General features: G+C 50.5%; 2 protein-coding genes across 2 annotated transcripts in view; one reads left to right on the top strand and one right to left on the bottom strand.

The window, feature by feature from the left end:
- LOC115102554 (low-density lipoprotein receptor-related protein 1-like) overlaps positions 1 to 17,426 on the bottom strand; it is a 140,837-nt gene that overhangs the window by 20,323 nt on the left and 103,088 nt on the right. The window contains exons 42-69 of the mRNA XM_065005503.1: positions 16,967 to 17,341; positions 11,879 to 12,068; positions 11,376 to 11,580; positions 10,935 to 11,127; positions 10,617 to 10,742; positions 10,368 to 10,496; positions 10,155 to 10,274; positions 9,955 to 10,068; positions 9,578 to 9,727; positions 9,170 to 9,292; positions 8,770 to 8,886; positions 8,421 to 8,549; positions 7,879 to 8,001; positions 7,476 to 7,616; positions 6,949 to 7,136; positions 6,547 to 6,730; positions 6,232 to 6,317; positions 5,776 to 5,895; positions 5,284 to 5,471; positions 4,792 to 4,997; positions 3,296 to 3,484; positions 3,049 to 3,197; positions 2,527 to 2,620; positions 2,090 to 2,206; positions 1,771 to 1,890; positions 1,416 to 1,538; positions 1,025 to 1,150; positions 679 to 795 (exon numbers count right to left, since the gene is read on the bottom strand). Coding sequence (XP_064861575.1) covers positions 679 to 795; positions 1,025 to 1,150; positions 1,416 to 1,538; positions 1,771 to 1,890; positions 2,090 to 2,206; positions 2,527 to 2,620; positions 3,049 to 3,197; positions 3,296 to 3,484; positions 4,792 to 4,997; positions 5,284 to 5,471; positions 5,776 to 5,895; positions 6,232 to 6,317; positions 6,547 to 6,730; positions 6,949 to 7,136; positions 7,476 to 7,616; positions 7,879 to 8,001; positions 8,421 to 8,549; positions 8,770 to 8,886; positions 9,170 to 9,292; positions 9,578 to 9,727; positions 9,955 to 10,068; positions 10,155 to 10,274; positions 10,368 to 10,496; positions 10,617 to 10,742; positions 10,935 to 11,127; positions 11,376 to 11,580; positions 11,879 to 12,068; positions 16,967 to 17,341 — 4,242 coding nt within the window. The remainder of the gene's footprint in view (positions 1 to 678; positions 796 to 1,024; positions 1,151 to 1,415; positions 1,539 to 1,770; positions 1,891 to 2,089; positions 2,207 to 2,526; positions 2,621 to 3,048; positions 3,198 to 3,295; positions 3,485 to 4,791; positions 4,998 to 5,283; positions 5,472 to 5,775; positions 5,896 to 6,231; positions 6,318 to 6,546; positions 6,731 to 6,948; positions 7,137 to 7,475; positions 7,617 to 7,878; positions 8,002 to 8,420; positions 8,550 to 8,769; positions 8,887 to 9,169; positions 9,293 to 9,577; positions 9,728 to 9,954; positions 10,069 to 10,154; positions 10,275 to 10,367; positions 10,497 to 10,616; positions 10,743 to 10,934; positions 11,128 to 11,375; positions 11,581 to 11,878; positions 12,069 to 16,966; positions 17,342 to 17,426) is intronic.
- On the top strand, positions 13,534 to 16,784 carry LOC115102557 (delta-type opioid receptor-like). Its single transcript, XM_029622647.1, has 5 exons — positions 13,534 to 14,893; positions 15,032 to 15,168; positions 15,619 to 16,014; positions 16,140 to 16,221; positions 16,313 to 16,784. Exons 1-5 carry the CDS (start codon positions 14,674 to 14,676, stop codon positions 16,579 to 16,581), a joined length of 1,104 nt encoding a protein of 367 aa, XP_029478507.1. The 5' UTR covers positions 13,534 to 14,673; the 3' UTR covers positions 16,582 to 16,784.

Raw genomic sequence — 17,426 nt, 5'->3', positions numbered from 1 at the left:
AATGGCCTCAGGTGGCCAGGTAGGATAATACCATTACTTCACATAACAGTAGAAACTATCCTCTGGAGCGCTATTTTTGACCTCTCACTTTTTGAGGGGACATCAAGGTGGGGACTGGAGTTCAAATGGGCAGCATCAGACATGCAAACGAGCGCGATGGGATTGAAATGGGGGTGCGATGGGAGGAGGAGGAGTGACATTAGGTTGGGAGGAGATGGGGATGGTTAAAAGTGGAGGCCTACCTCTGGCTCAAGCCAACGGGCCAGTCGGTGTGAAATGAAACAGACATGAGACGAGGTGAGATGCATAAGAGATGATATTAAAAAGGAGCAAAGGCCAAACTGAATGAATTTCTACCGAATGAAAGGCAACTTTGCAGGTAAGATGAGGTTTTCGCTACGAAACAGACCCGCAAGAAGACACAGAAAGACAAAGACAAAGGCACGAATCAAACAATTGAAACGGTGTTTCGGGCCAGTCATACGGAGCAAGCCACCAATGCCCAATCCCTAGAGGTGCACAAACCATGAGCATTATAACAATGCCACGGGACAACGCAGTGACACTGTACTGGACAACGCAGTGACACTGTACTGGACAACGCAGTGACACTGTACTGGCGACACAAGTGAACGAGGATAGTGTGCGCTGACAGGGGATGACAGAGCGAGACCTTACCGCACTTGTCCTCGTCCGAGTTGTCCCCACAGTCGTTGTCGTAGTCACACTGCCAGCGGCCCGGGACACAGCGGTTGTTCTTACACCTGAACTGGTACGGCTCGCACGTCCTCTCATCTACACAGAGACACACTCCGTCAGCGCCGTAACAACCATATAGAGCACATGGCAGTACAGGAGGTCCACGGCATCAACATTGAACCGTCGACACTAGAGAGGCCGTTGGCAATGCTGGCGACCAATCACGGACGCGGTCCCAGATCATAACCAAAACTCCATGGCAATAAAGGTAGCGGCCCTTTTGAGCCGTCTCTCTGTTCCCTAGGCGACAGAACAGAACACCCACCACATTCCTCTTTGGGTTCGTCAGACGAGTCTCCGCAGTCATTTTCTCCGTCACACTTCCACCGGGCCGGGATGCAGCGTCCAGAGTCCTTACAGCGAAACTCATCCACGCCACACGTCATCTGGGCTGGAGGGGGGGGGGGGAGAGGGAGGGGGAGAGAGATTGAGGCTTGTATACCAGGCCAGATAGACTGAGTAAAGTGAAAGGTGATGGGAGGATGTCACGAGGTCTGTAAGATCTAGTGCATTTTGTAATTGACTAGTTTCGGTAGGTTTAGCCAGAACCCGGTAAGCAGAAACTTGTATTCTTCTTCAACACGGAAGCGGAGCTTGACTTGTGTGTCTGTCATTAGTCTAGAACGCTCTTCTGAAACAGAGGGGTGGGGTCTCACTGCAGTTGGCTGGTTCGTCCGACCCGTCCACACAGTCATTGTCACGGTCACACACCCAGACGCGAGGGATACAGCGCTTGGTGATGGCACACTGGAACTGGGTGGGCGCACACGTGACCTCGGCTAGAGGGAGGAGACAGACCGACTGTTACTGAGAGGGAGCAACTCACAACAACAACAACAGTTGATTTATTATGGCACAGGTTAGTCTCACTGAAATGCAATCAAGTTTCACAAGAGAGACCTGGGTCAGCAGTGTACTACCCCGATAAAACACAACACATAGGTAGGTGATGTGTACAACGGGCATTCAGACACACGTAAGAAAGCGTGTAGACGGGACGTGTGGACTCACGGCAGTCCTTCTCGTCCTCTCCTTCGCCACAGTTGTCCTGTCCGTTACAGCGGAAGATTCCCGGGATACAGCGGCTGGGGTGGGAGCACTTGAACTGACTGGGCAGACACACGTGGATATCTGGAGAACAAATCACACACACACACACACACACACACACACACACACACACACACACACACACAGAGAGAGAGAGGAAGAGAGGTCAGAGATGAGCAGAGAAACAAAGAGTGGGAGAGATAGAGAGAGCAAGAGAGAGAGTGGGGGCGAGAATGAAAGATTGAGGGAGGGGGAGCGAAAGCAGGAACGAGGCCGTTACCGCAGTTGGCCTCGTCCGAATTGTCCTGGCAGTCGTTGTCCCCGTCACAGATGTAGGCTGGGTTGGTGCAGATGCCTGTTCCACACTGGAACTGGCCGGGCCTGCACTTGAACTCCGCTATAAAGGACAAATGGACGACACCGACAGACACACATTCAGATCGAGGTCGTTTGAAAGTCTGAAACAGACCCACAGCAGATCCACACCGACGCTCTTCCTCCACCTCTCATCCTCCACGATCTCAGAGCCCAGTAGAAGTATCAATGACCTTTTGCTATACAACCACATACTACTCGTTCACCCATTTGATGTAGAGCTGGCTTCGCCAAGGTCGTGGGTTCAATTCCCACAGGGACCACACACACACACACACACACACTAGAAATGTACGCAATCACTTTACCAAGTCGCGTTGGATGAAAAAGTGTCACACTCACGACATTCTGCAGGCTCGTCCGAGCGATCCCCACAGTCGTCCTCCGTGTCACACTTCCACCAGAAAGGGATGCACTTGTCGTTCTTACACACAAACTGGACGAGGGGAGGAGAGAGGAGAGAGAGAACGAACGGGTTAGCAAACAGAGGTCGTTGCAAAAATGAATGACACGCCACGTAACCGTAGCAGAGTCTCTAACAACAGTCTTCAACTCGTTGCCATTTAAGTCTCCGCTGATCATATCATTAAGACGAATCCTAAAACAGACGGAACGGAAGTCTGACGCTCATTCATCTATTAATACCACAGCTAAATGGGGAACGTTCTACTTAGTTCTACTACCAAAGCCCAGGTAAGAGGCTGAATGTAAGGCTGTGCTGTACTGTACTGTGTAGATAATGACACTTAATTATCGCACAAAGCATAATAAACAGCAGTGTAACATCTCCTCATTCCACAAGAGGCTCTGCTGCCCCCTAGCTGCCTGGCCCCTCAACAGCCATATCGTTCCACAGTCCCTCACCTGGCTGGCAGTGCAGTTGGACATGCAGGTGCGTCCATCGTTGGCCAGGTAGAAGTTGGTGGGACAGGCACACTTGTAGCCCCCTCCAGGGCTCAGCAGACACAGGTTACTACAGCCGCCGTTGTCTGTCTGGCACGGGTGGTTGAACACTGGAAGCAAAGAGGATGAAGGGAACTCTTAACCGGAGCTACTGTGTGTGTGTGTGTGTGTGTGTGTGTGTGTGTGTATGTACATGCGTATCTCTTACCCTCAGGCTGGCGGTAAGGGTGGTAGATGTGGATGTCCATGGGCCGGTGGAGGGTAGTGACCAGGGTGGTCTTGTTGATACCCAGGGTCTTGTGACACCGGTTGATGGACTTGGTCTCCCAGTCGGTCCAGTAGATGTACTCCTCAAACAGGGTCATGGCGAAGATGTGGGGGACGTCCTGGGTAAGCACTGTGGACCCAAAACACACAGCAGGGATGTCATTGGTATCATATTACACACAGGGTCCTGAGTTTTACCTGGCCACCACATGACCTGACCAGGAAAATCGCTACCGGCTAAAACCTGGTGTCCAAGAGTTTTTCCCAAGTCCAAACACTGGGGGACATCAATTACACCACAACGGTGTCAGTCAAATGTGTATAGTCATACAACGCCCAACGACTAACACAAGGGGTAGTGGTGACGGAGCGACAGCCATTCATGATACCAACTCACTACTGTCTATGGGTTAAGCAGTAGGAGCCACGCACACCTCTCACGGTCATGACTATGTGCTTAAGAATGTTCCTCATCAATGCACTCATTCGGTTCGCTCCATGTTGTTATGGAAACACGCCATTAGCTACCTGACTGTCCTCTGCTGTAAAAGCACAGTCGGCCACACACACACACACACACACACACACACACACACACACACACACACATACACATGTGAAACAGCACATGTTAGATTTAGGATGGTGACGTCTCATCATTGGTTAATTGATATTCTAATCAGTGTTGTGGTACAAACATTACACGAGTCTCCTGCCACCTGGACCAGTCCTGAGGGAGTTTCGTTCTATGATACTGGAGCGACGGGAGCTGAGAGGAGATGCTGGTGGATCTACACGGAGTGGCCTTTGACCAGCTCCCTCCCTTATCTGAACTCAAACAGCCCGTGTCCCCATTAGGAAGACAGTTCTGTGTGCGCAGAAGGTTAACGACCCACGGGTGGGCTAGCACCACCGTACCAGAGCGCTAACACGGCTCCACTGCCGACCACGGAACATCCGCCAGGCAATAGGAACCATGGCCCGTCTGGTCAGGACGATGAACCGCAGAACACACAGCCGACACCAACTCCACTGAAACCTCCACGACGCCCGCTATCCACCCACGTGCCCTCGTTTCAAACGGAGGTTTGTGAATGTGAGGAATTCAAAATCATCAGGAACTCCTCCGCATCCCTGCATTCTTCTGCACGGTTGGCTGACAATATAAAGCATTGTCCTTTGTCTGGTGACAAGGCGCGGGGTATTCAGACCCCATGCAGATAACAGCCTCATCAGTAGTCTGACCCAACAATAGCCCCCTCTCTCTCTCTCTCTCTCTCTCGTCTCACTCCTCCCCCTCCCCCCCAAAGGGCCCAGGGCTCTAAACGGCACCACTGTGAACAGTGCGCCGGACCGTGGCTCTCATACAATTGCGCGCGCGTGTACATCTGTGTGTGTGTGTGTGTGTGGAGGCTACTGTACGTCAATATGCATTACCCGTGTGTCTGTTGGTACCATCCAGGCTGGCAAACTCAATGTAGTCCTCTCTGGCATCGGCCCAGTAGATGCGGTCGTTGATGAAGTCCAACGTAAGACCATTGGGCCAGGTGATCTTGTCCTCGACGATCACACTTCGGTTGGAGCTGTCCATCCCAATCCGCCCTATGTGGGGGTTGTCGCCCCAGTCTGACCAGTACAGGTACCTGAGGAGCAAGACGGGACAGTATCACATTACACCATCAGAACCCTTATTAGAGAAAAAGACCGTCGTCTTGTAGACATCGTCCTTGGAGCCGACAGGACGTATGGCCTGACCGGGATAACTCTGGGTACTAGTTGTAGCCTATAAGTCCTTAGCGTTCCATTGCATTTCACGGTTCATTCGTACAGAGGCTGAGTACGTGACAACGCGTCCGTCTCAGACCATACAGGACTATCCAGTCCAGCCTCATGTTCTGTGTGTATCGTACTCTGGGCTGTCCCTCTCACCCGTTGCGTACATCCAAAGCCACAGCGCGTGGTTCCCTCAGGCCGGTGTTCACCAGGACCGACCGGAAGGCTCCTCCTAGCTTGGACACCTCGATGGTGTCCCGCCCCTTATCACACCAGTACAGGTTTCCTCCGACCCAGTCTACAGCCAATCCGTCTGGGTTACTGAGGGAGGTCCGGTGCAGCACCTGGACAAGAGCCAATCAGAGAGTCAGATGCTGGCCAACTAACTAACTAACCAGGAAGTCATACACGGGCCAACTGTCCATTCAGAGCCACAAAAAGACGAACTGTTCAATGAGAGAGAAATAAACTAGCCTGCTGTCCAATGAGAACAACAGACTTGAGACATATCCAATCTGAAAGCCACTAACAGGTCGGTTGTCCAATCAGAGAGCCACAGACAGGTTAACTGACCAATCAGAGTCAAGGACTAGCCAGCTGTCCACAGACTCAATGAGAGTGACAGACCCGGACAACTTCCATACGGACCTCGATGTTGCTGCCGTTGATGTTCATGCGGCGTATCATGGAGCCCTGAGTGGTCACGTCTGTCCAGTAGAGCATCTGCTCTGCATAGTGGAAGTCCAGAGCCACCGCGTTGTTCAGGCCCTGGCGCACACACACACACACACACACACACACACACACACATTAGAAAACAGACTATCAGGATCCACAAATTCTATTTTTACACACATTTACAATCACTAAATTCTATTTCATTTGCAAAGGATCCAAACATTCCAAAAAGATCATACCTTGGATGTTTATAGTCACGGCAACAAACCCCCCCAAAAAAAACCCACGACACACAGGATATAGCCTACAAGGATATAGGATATAGCCTCGGTTTAGATTATCACTAATCGCTGACCATAAATAGCCATATAAACGGACACCTGGTTAAATGGCACACTGATCCCAACACAGTGTGTGCCGTCTCACCTGTTTAATCAGAGTGTAGTTGGTGCCATTCAGGTCCAGTTTCCTCAGGTAGTACCGGTTGGCAAAGATCAGGAAGGGCTCCTCATCTGTAGCGAGACAGACCGATACGAGGATAAGAGTTAGGGGGACCAGAAAAGGGCTCTCTGTACATGGTCGAACTCGTCATAAAGAGAGGCACACGCGCCCAAACGCTAAGCGATGGGTCGCGCTCCTTGAACGCCGCAACGGAATACATTTGGAAGACATTTTTACGACGGACAACGAAAGAGCCTTTCTTATTGGACGAATCCAAGTAGTCCCCGCTGTTGGTCTTACCAGAGGTGGACTTGCAGATGGTAGGATTGTCTGGTCGGAGCTGGAAGCCCTCCACACAGAGACAGTGGAAGGATCCGTGAGTGTTGATACAGCGCTGGGTACAGGGGTAGGACGTGGTACACTCATCTATGTCCACACACGTCTTCCCATCCCGCTTCAGCTGGAAGCCAGGGTGACACCTGCACTGTAGGGGCCCAGGGGGACACACAGACAGCATGTCAATACAGTGGAACACATTGGCAGCTACAGTAGGTCGGTGCTGTACCTAGCAGACTCACATGGTTCACCAATAAGGAGGGAGATGAGACTGAGGTGGACGGAATTGATAATATCGCAGAATTTCCAGGTTGTGTTACACAGGTAGAAATATTGGCAACGTGCACAAAAGCAGACCCCCCTTACCTTGAAGCCTATCTTGAGGTCCTCACAGAGCTGGGAGCAGCCACTCTGCTTGCTGTTGAGACACTCGTTGATGAAGCAGTTGAGTTCGTCAGAGCCGTCGCCACAGTCGTCGTTGCGGTCACACAGCAACGTCTCGTTAAGACACTTCCCATTACGACACATGTAGGCAGAGTCATTACACTTCCCCTCTGTAGGCGGAGCAAAAGACTGACGTTTAGGTGATGCAGACAGAAGGGCCAGCAGCGCCAACATCGCTTTACTGCAATGACCACAGAGAACATGAAAAGATGCACTACGCAGAACTCGCTCTGCCATTTCCTGGTTGCTAAAAAAAACTCTTATAGTTAACTCTAACTTTTTTTAAAATTCACTACCAAAACAAAACCTACCGTAAGGGACGCTATGGCCTTCTCAGCAGAAGCCACAGGCAATTACTTAAACAACGCAACCACAAAATGACACACCAACACAGTGTTGTCCTATACATTTCCACAGTACAGACAAAGAACACAGTGTGTCCGTGAGACCTGAGTCTGTGCACCGGGGGTTCTTGGGAGCTTCATCAGAGCGGTCCTGACAGTCGAAATCTCCATCACACTCCCAGCTCTTCTGGTTGAGGCAGCGGCCGTTGTTACAGCGAAACTCCTCCGGCCCACACGTAGGATACTCTACACGGGTGGAGAGGTAGGCATATGTCAGCGCCGAGACATTTGTCTGCGTCTCTATAACTGTCAAATGTCCCTATCCTTTCAGTTATGGGGTAATGACGAAGGAAACGATAACCGTATATTGAAAACCCGCCAGTTATCTTGCACTGTCAGGTCGGCGGGAAGAAGGAACTGACAAAAAGACGCACACATCACAACCGCCAGCATCACTCCATCGCCCGTCTCTCTCCTACTCTGTGCTCACGCAGCGCCACACACTCACCGCACTGTGGGGACTCGTCGGATCCGTCAGAGCAGTCGACGTCGTGGTCACACACAAAGTGCTTGGGGATACACTGTCTGTCCTGGCACGTGAACTCATTCTCATCGCAGGTGTTGTTGTACACTTGAGAGGGAGAGGGAGAGAAAAGAGAGCGAGAGAAAGTGAGAATGGGTTAGCAAACAGAGGGCGTGGCAAAAATGAACGCCACGCCACGTAACCGCAGCAGTCTCTAACAACAGTCTTCAACCCGTTGCCAGCTAAATGGGGAACGTTCTACTTTCTACTTAGTTCTACTACCGAAGCCCAATTCAGGCGTGGTGATGATTATGGAGTGAGTGGAGGAGCTGTTGAGAGATTGTTCTCCAACTCACAGCAGCCAGCCTTGATGGGTACAACCCATAGGGGCAGAGTACTATACTATATTATTAGGACATTTGTGGCTCTCCTCCTACTCACAACAGAGGGGGAAATAAATGCTGTTGCCCTCTCACTTTCAAACCAAGGTGCCTGAACAGCGACGCAAACTAAAGACTACGACTCACAGCAGCCAGCCTTGACGCTCTCGTCCGCCCCGTCCAGACAGTCCTTATCCCCGTCACACTTCCAGCGCTGAGGGACACACACATGAGTGCCGGGACACTGGAACGCCTCGGGGCTGCACGTCTTGGTTTCTATGGCAACGTCGGAGACATGAACAGGTTAGATAACTTTCGAGTAGCGGTCGACAAAAAATGAACCGGATCAAGCAACCAACCAACGAATCAGGCTCCTCCTGTGTAAATATGTATGGGAGAATTTGGGAATCGCGTTGGTAATTGCTGCCAATGTCAGCAGAGGGTATGGTAGAGAACTCGGTGTGGCCTGGGGCCATAAATCGTAGGAGCCACTCACTGCATCTGCTGTCCTCGTCACTATTGTCGCCACAGTCGTCGGCGCCGTCACACACCCAGTGGTTGGAGATACAGCGATGGTTCCCACACTCAAACTCGGTGGACGTACAGAACTTATCTGCAAAGAAAGAGGGAAAATGTTAGCGAATTTCATTTGGGTTACTTTGTGCAAGAATAGATTTATCACCAAATTAAAAAAATAAAATATATATATTTTAAAAGGTTGACTGAATTATTAAACTCTGACCCCATGCTGGTTGTGTTTATCTATTGAATACGCAGGGAGACCACACCGTTTTGATCTTTGTGGCACAACAGTACAATACAAAGTTGCATTACATCAGCTTCAGGGACTACGGGGAAGCACAGAAGGTATCTCTATATTGGTCAAGGAGACTGACCACAGTGGGTCTCGTCAGCGCCGTTCTCACAGTCGTTCTCCTTGTCACAGGTCCAGCTCATAGGGATACAGCGACCACTGGGGCAGGCAAAGAAGTTCACCGGGCACTTCAGCTTCTTCTTGTCTGGCGGAGAGAGACGGAGAGTACACTGTAACACTTTGACGATCCTAAAGGCGTTTGGCAATGAGTCAGACCAGGGGTTCAAATAGCTATGCTTCCTTTCCTGCACAATGTAACCAATGGAGCAGTCCCAAAAGTGCCACCCCCGCCCATTTTGTCACTCCGGGCAGGCTCAAGCAAACGCTCAAAGTGTTTGAAAGAAAAAGAAGACTGTTTAAAGCCCTGGCTGAATGATATACTGCCCAATAGGCCCTAAAAGGAGAACGGTAAGATCTGCCTGTCTGTTACCTGGGCAGTTTCTCTCATCCGAGTAGTCTCCACAGTCGTTGTTGCCGTCGCACTGCCAGGAAGGCAGGTAGCACAGCGTGGTCCTCTCACAGCTCTTGAAGGTCGCCCCCTTCACCCCCAGACGGAAGTAGCGGGAGCAGTCAGTTGGCACTGGGGAGGAAATGGCAATGAACATCCGTTAGGTTTTCATCATACGTTCAACACGGGGTGGGGGATGAAATGGCAATACTTTTCATCATAGTCGTATGTGCCCCGATGGGGGATGCGTTCAAAACGGACGCACTAGCCACGGCAGACGCCTCCGTACGCCATTACTGAGCTAAAAATGACCTTTCTTCACAGATATCCGACACGTCAGAGACGGCCTGTAGACTTACAGCAGTTCATCTCGTCACTGGCGTCCTCACAGTTGACCACCTGGTCACACCGGCTGGTGTTGGAGATGCAGCTTCCATCTCGACACTGGAACTCTCCGACTTTGCAGAGGGTCACTGGAAAACGCACACGCATTAGAACGGGTATAGTCACGCGGACGCAAACACACACACACACACACACACACACACACACTACTTACTGTTGCAGGGCAGCTCGTCGGAGTGATCTCCACAGTCGTCAGTCCCGTCACACCAGAACATGTGGCCGATGCAGCGGCCGTTGATACAGCGCCTGTAGCCTTTCTTACACAGCCGGTTCGCTGCAGAGAGGAAGACCAGCTCTAGCTGCCTTACTATGACCAATACAGTATGACCCCCCCCCCAAAAAAAAAGACACACGCACACAGACTCACCGCAGTACGACTGTTTCTCGTCTGACTTGTCCTTGCAGTGGGCCATGCCGTCACAGGTCAGGCTGTAGTTGATGCAGTCCCCGTTGCCACACTCAAAGTCGTCCACACTGCCACACGACGTGTTCAGAGCTACAGTAGTAGGGGAGAGACAGAGACCGTCAGCACCATGCGTATCCTAACCTAGACCGTGACCCCCCTTAACGAGAACCTATTGACTGACAATGTCCCCGGGCCCCCACCCCTTCTCACCCGAACAGGAGTTGTCCTCCAGGAGTCTGCGGTCTCCACGGCAACTACAGTTGACCCTCGCGTCCGAGGTGAGCAGACACAGGTCCTGACAGCCCCCGTTGTTGATCAGACAGGGAGAGAACTCACCTGGTAGAATCAAAATCAATTAAATGTACTCGCAATAGCCTTTAAATACTGAAACTGTACAGTAGCCCTGTGTAATATCGGCATGGACACCATTAAGCGTGCCAATTTGAAGCCATCTAAGACGACGTTGGACTCCATTGGCAGTTCGTCAGCATAAACGACCCCCCCTTCACCACAAGTTCCATCACTCACAGCTGTTGGTGTCGTTGGCCACAGCGATGATTCCCATTGGCTGCTGGGGGATGTCATTTCTCAGCAACCTCATGTCTCTGCCCACAAACTTGTCGGCCCTGAGCACGGCCCTGCGGACCCAGTCAGTCCAGAAGATGTAGTCTCCATACACCGCCAGGCCGAACGGATGCACCGGCTCATTCTTCACAACCACCTGTGTGTGTGTGTGTGGGGGGAGAGGAGGAGGAGTCACATGGTTGGTAAGAAAAGCGGCTCGTCTTCAAACAACCAAAAGTATTAGAGATGTTATTTCGATAACGATTCAGAACAATTTTTTTTTAAACGGTTAGACAAGAGAACACAACCGCAGACCCTTGGGAGTCCACGGGCGGCTGGCGTCAACACCGTCCCAAGAAGTCGCCACGGTAACAAGAGTTGACACAGGTAACGGAGGTGACTCACGTAGCGGTTGCTGCCGTCGTACTCGCAGCGCTCGATCTTGTCCAGCGTGGCGTCGGAGAAGTAGAGTTTCTCAGCGCGGTGGTCTATGGCCAGGCCGTTGGGGGTGCGGATGTCATTACCGATGATCACCAGCACGTTGGCACCAGACAGACTGGCACGCATGATACTGGGGGACTGCTCGTTCCAGTTGGTCCAGAACATCAGACTAGTAAGACGAGGACAACAGGAAGTAAAGGGCGAGTTAGAAATAGCTTGGGAAAATGGTCCGTTACATAAAACAAACAGACCATAACGGCAGAAAGACAAAGTAATGGAGTCAACGCATAAACCGCTCCAGTAACAGACTAATAAAACTGACCAAACAGCTACAGTTTGACATTTCATCCGTCAATTCAAATCTAGTAGTTGTTGTCAGTGGCTTTCAAAAGTCATTCACACTCCTTCAAATTCTACATAAAAAAATATATATTATATACACACAATAGAACATCGCTGCCACTCACTCTTGACACTCGTCCAGTACAAAGGCCCTGGGGTGGTCGTCTCCAGACATGGTGACCACGGTGTTGCGGTCGTAGGCCTGCGGTCGGCTCTGGTCGACCGTGTGACGGGTGATGGTGGAGGTGGTGTAGCTGGTCCAATAGAGGGTGTCCCAGCCACGGTGGTACGCCAAACCCTCCACTGAGCCTACATCTGGGGTGGGGTGGGGGGGGGGGTAGAACACAGAGGGGGAAAGACAGTCAGTAGAGGTATAGGCCCTATTGAGGGACTGGGACAGTACAGGAGGAAACAGGACAGGACATGATTCCGTTTTCAGCACCCTGTCGTCCTTTAGTGTAGTGGTCACAGTCACAGTCAATACTACTGTCACGGACCTTGGTGGGTCTCAAGCAAACGGACCAAGAGAGCCAATGAAAGAGCACCGCCTGCTGAGAAGGAAGCAAGTCCACACAACTACGGCAGAAAGAACGAAGGAAACATTTCAATGTATGTAGTATTGGCAAAGGGAGCAAACCTCTCTACAAAAGGTCCTTTAAGGGGTGAATTCAACTCTAAAATCATGAATTATCATTAAATGATGGAATAGGTTGCAAGCATGGTCAACTTTCCAGGAAGGTAGTTGTTAAATGGCAACGGGAAAGGTTCTTATATGGGCACGTCCATCCAAATCAGCTGTCGAATGGAAAAAAGCTGTGAGGAAAAAGAGAGAGAGAGGGGAGAGAGAAAGACGGCGAGAAAAGAGAGAAGAAAGGAGAAAAGAAAGGAGGAAAAAAATGACGAGAAAAGAGAAGAAAGAACAGAGAAAAGAAAGGAGGAAAGAAATGACGGGAAGAGAGAGAGAAGAAAGGAGAAAAGCAAGCGAGAGAAGAAAGGACAAATGGTACAGTGCTTCGAGTGAAGGACCTGCTGCTCGGTATCATCCTGTCATTTCATGGCTGACTGCCTGCACACACTCCGCTCCTCTCCCCACAGACCCTGTTATGCATGGTGACTTGTTATCCAGGAAGAACATTTAAAAAAGACACCAGAACACAGAACACACGCACACACACACACCTTCTCCCTCTACAGTTTCCATTTCAGGATACCGAAACCCTTTTCTGACTCAAGTAGCTGTGTGACACCCGACAGAGGAGAGGTCACCCAAACACAATCCCCTGTAAAACTCTTTCAAGGTCGCAGCATCTGCTGGCGTCACGCCACGGTACATTTTTTTACGACAGCAACTGCTCAATAATAAAAGCCTGGACACTCCATGTAACTGTTTGCTCATGGTCAAAAGTCAACAACGAGTTCTTTTTCTCCCAGGTGTTGAAGGTGGACGGAGGAGGGCTGGAAATCTTTGTGCACCTAAAGACAAGCAGTCAAACTGTAGCAGAGAGGGACGACAGCAAGAACAGGCAAAACATCCCTGCACAGCAGAGGCCAGCGTTTAAAGCTAACCAACCAGAACTCTGCTAAGTTGGCATCCAAGCCACAGTCGATATTCTCCATCCTTGAAATTCCTAGTGACAAGGGCAAACATAAAGGAGGATGTTGGCCAGGACGCTAGCAAACAACTGGTTAGTCAGTAGAGCTATACAAATGTGATGTACCTGCCAGGGTTAGTGTGTTCTGAACCATTCTGCTGTTACTTATAATCAGAAACACCTCGGTGACTCCCCCTCCTCCTCCCCGCTCCTATCTCAGCCCCTGTTCAAACAGTAGTTAAACGAGAAGCGGGCTGTTACTGACAACATTACCTATCCGACAGACGAACAGGGAGTATCGTTCTCAAGAACAACAAAGCCCTCTCTTTCTCCCTCGTCTTTAATTGTGTCCTCTTTTTTTGTGTGTCTTCGCTCCTTCTCTCGCGTTCCTGGTTGTTCCGCCTCTCCTCTAGCTACCCGAGGAATCTGAATCTGTGGCCAGGCAGGCAGGAGAGCTGAATGAACCTCATAGCGGACGACAACACCACAGGCACCGCAGCGAGGCACTTAGCTTCAAGTAGAATTGACTGCTTTTAAATGGCACCTGAGACGGCAGGCAGCGACAGCCACTCCTTTGTATCATAGTGTTGCTTGGTTTCAACAAATCAATGCAACATTAAAGGAAGAGACTGGATAGACATTTTTTTCTTTAAATCACCAACTTTTTGGGGGGAGCTGATATGGAACACAGCCAGTTGCAGCCAGGGTCAGGAGTGGACCCCTCCTCTCAATGTCATAGTCTCTAAGAAGAAGTATTTGTGTGCAAACTTGGATCATTAAAACTTGTTTTGGAAGTCTGGAGTGCACTACTACGCCCCTGATTCTACGAGATTATAGTCTTGTTGGGTGTTCTGGCCAGAGACCGTAGAAACTAAACAACAGAAATCGATGCGGCATTCTTGTCCAATAGAAAGCGCCCGGACAAAGATTGTCACATCGTCTAAGCTGTGGAAACATAAAGGAATCTCAACTGCATTCGAGACAAGGAAGAACCGCCCAGACACCGATGCATTGTTCACACGCTCCTGAGCATGAAAGACCTTAACTGCTCAGTTAGCTGCTGCCTGTCAACGGGAGCGTGTCAGTGAACCTGTCAGTCGTCGTGTTGGAAGTGCCAATGTGGTTACGAGTGATAAGGTTTTACAGTAGGAGAGGGTACGTTGGGAGGAGGGGCGTTGGGGACGAGTGTCAGAGACAGTGTTACTGTTATGTCACCTAATTATCAGACAGTAGTTATAAGGACTATCAAAATTAGTGATAATTAGTAGTCTGTTATATCAGCGCCGCCGTGTGTGTGTCTATGGAGGACAGAATAGAATAGAATTCAAATGTGCTTGGCAACAAAGAGCTGTGGTGAAATGCTGCTGATGAACAATAGTGATGTGGGAGCTTTGTGTAACAGTAGTAGTGGTGGGGGCCAGGGCAATGGGACAGACGGGACCGAGATGACGAAGTTGTTGGTGCCCATGCTGGACGGCCTCATCCTGGTGACAGGCCTGGCGGGCCACTGCCTAGTCATCTCCATCCTGGCCGGCCGCAGGAGGCGAGGTGATTGATAGATTTTTGGGGTACAAATTTTGTACAGTTAGAAAGTCTTAAAAAAAAAAAAAGAGCCCCAGAGGACGACACATTGAAAGCGTGAAAAAAAAAAGATCATAATTTGTTCCACCGTGGTCGTGTGTGTAGGTGGAAAGCCTCCTCATGGGACAGACACCCTGCTGCTGGCTCTGAGTGCTGCTGACCTGCTGCTGTTGCTCTGCCTACCCTTCCACACCGCGGCCATCGCCCTGGGCTCCTGGCCCTTCGGCAGCTTCCTCTGCAAGGTCCTTCATCCCTCCATCTTTTCATTCTTTGACTAGGGATACACTTTATTTATTTTTATGTACCTCCTTACTTAGAGCTTCAACAGTATTTTTATGTACTTCCTTACTTAGAGCTTCAACAGTATTTGTATGTACTTCCTTACTTAGAGCTTCAACAGTATTTTTATGTACTTCCTTACTTAGAGCTTCAACAGTATTTTTATGTACTTCCTTACTTAGAGCTTCAACAGTATTTTTATGTACTTCCTTACTTAGAGCTTCAACAGTATTTTTATGTACTTCCTTACTTAGAGCTTCAACAGTATTTTTATGTTCTTCCTTTACTTAGAGCTTCAACAGTATTTTTATGTACTTCCTTACTTAGAGCTTCAACAGTATTTTTAGGATCATGTTGTATAGTGCCTTGGGTAAGAGAAATATGCTCTACAATTGTGTTATGCTGATTATTAGGTCGTCAGCTTCCTGGGTGTGGCCTGTTCTTCCGCCTCAGTCTTCACGCTGGCTGCGCTCGCCGTGACCCGCTACCTGACTGTGGTCCACCCCGCCTGGTCCTTCCGCTCTCGCATGCACAGCCGCCTCAAACTGACCGTGGCGCTCCTCTGGGTTCCCGCCGTAGCCCTGGCAGCTCCGCAGTTTGCTTTCCGCACGGTGGCGGTGTCCAGCGCGTTACACTGCTTCGCCTTCCTGGGCGGCCTCAGTCAGCTGGTGTACAGCACGGCGTTGTTCCTGTTTGCCTTCGCGATACCATTGGGGGTTATTGTGATGATGTACGCCAAGATCTACTGCTTCCTGCGCCAGACGAGAGTGTCGGGACGTGCCCCCCAGCTGGAGCGCTACCAAAGCCAGGTAACCTGACCAAGGTGGCCGCCGTCCTGTCGTCATGTTGCCGGGATATCCGTGATCCATTCTAGTGTCGTTTCTAGTTTTACCTCCATGTATTCTAATGTTCTGTTTACTTCTGTGACCCACAGGTGACCCACACGTCAGCGCTGCTGGTGCTGGTCTTCACCCTCTGCTGGCTGCCCTCCTACGGCCTCATGTTCTCCCTCTTGGGTACCACAATAATCTGTTGTATTGTCTTTTCAATTGTTGTAATATTGTAGACTGGATTAAACTTCTATCCCTCTCGCTCTCTCCCTCACAGGGGTCAAGATCTCTGGTGTCTCCAGCTACCGCTCCATAGCAATCTTCATCCGTCTACTAGCGTCTTCAGCCACGGTGGTTAACCCCGTCCTCTACGTGTTCATGTCCAATAAGTTCAGGAGGGATCTGATGGACTTGGGCCGGGAGAGATGGGAGGGTTGCAGGGGGTGTACGGCAGGGTGCCCGGGGGTGTTCAGGGGTAGGGACATGGTGCGGCCCTTCAACCCTGTGGAGCTGGATACGCCAACCCTACCCTTACCCGGATTCTAAGGGTTACTATGAAAGGTCTATGGACATTCTGTGGATACTTAACAGATATTCTGTAGAGCTTTAATGATGGACACTGAACTTTCTATGGTTCATTTAAGGACCACTATGGACCCCTCTATGGACAGTGGGGCAACATGTTTGATTTGAATAAGATCGGTCAACCTCACAACCTCATTTCAATAAACACAATTACCTCAGCTGAGGCCATTTGCTTTCTTCCTGTTTTTTTAATAGCACAAGCGGATTAAATACCCACACGTGTACGAGTGCGTGAACGCCCAGCTAAAACGGCCAATTCCACGCGATCCTCCGTTGAGAGGATCCGCCAGAATGTTTTGCCTCTTGCGGACAGCGGGACATAAACAGCGTCAACGTTAATACTCACTCTCCACCACCGTCTTGAGGTCTGATCCGTCATCGTTGATCTGCTGGATGTTTCCAAAGTGGATGTCACTGAAGAAGATCCGATTGGCTCCCCTCCCCCCTCCCCCGCGGGAGTCAAAGGTCAGAGCGATGACGTTCTTCATGTGCTCCGGGTCCTCGAAGGGCTTGATGGGGGCGTTCAGGTTGGTCTCGTCTGACAGGTGGATGCTCTTCAGAATGGTCCGCTCCGAGTAGAGCAGGTAGCTGTCGTAGTCGCGGCAGCCGCGGCCGTCCTCGGCCAGCATGCCGTGTGCGCAGGCGCACGTTCGCTCCCCGTTGCCGCGGTACAGGCAGAGCTGTTCGCAGCCGCCGTTGTTGTCTTTACAGACGTTGGTGCCTGAGGGAGAGCACACGCACGTCAGTCGCATAGTCACATCAGTCTCACACAACTTAAAACAAGCACACCAGGGTTAGAGGGAATT

This window comes from Oncorhynchus nerka, linkage group LG20, assembly GCF_034236695.1.
Source record: "Oncorhynchus nerka isolate Pitt River linkage group LG20, Oner_Uvic_2.0, whole genome shotgun sequence".
Lineage (NCBI taxonomy): Eukaryota > Metazoa > Chordata > Actinopteri > Salmoniformes > Salmonidae > Oncorhynchus > Oncorhynchus nerka.
Note: the sequence above shows the minus strand (reverse complement) of the source record. Positions and strands in the feature narration are given on the sequence as shown.

Excerpts from the sequence above, each read along its gene's own strand:
- LOC115102557 (XM_029622647.1), top strand. The coding sequence starts at position 14,674 with ATGTGCTTGGCAACAAAGAGCTGTGGTGAAATGCTGCTGATGAACAAT. Across the intron at positions 14,894-15,031 it reads GGCCGGCCGCAGGAGGCGAG|GTGGAAAGCCTCCTCATGGG; the intron begins GTGATTGATAGA and ends TCGTGTGTGTAG. Across the intron at positions 15,169-15,618 it reads TCGGCAGCTTCCTCTGCAAG|GTCGTCAGCTTCCTGGGTGT; the intron begins GTCCTTCATCCC and ends GCTGATTATTAG.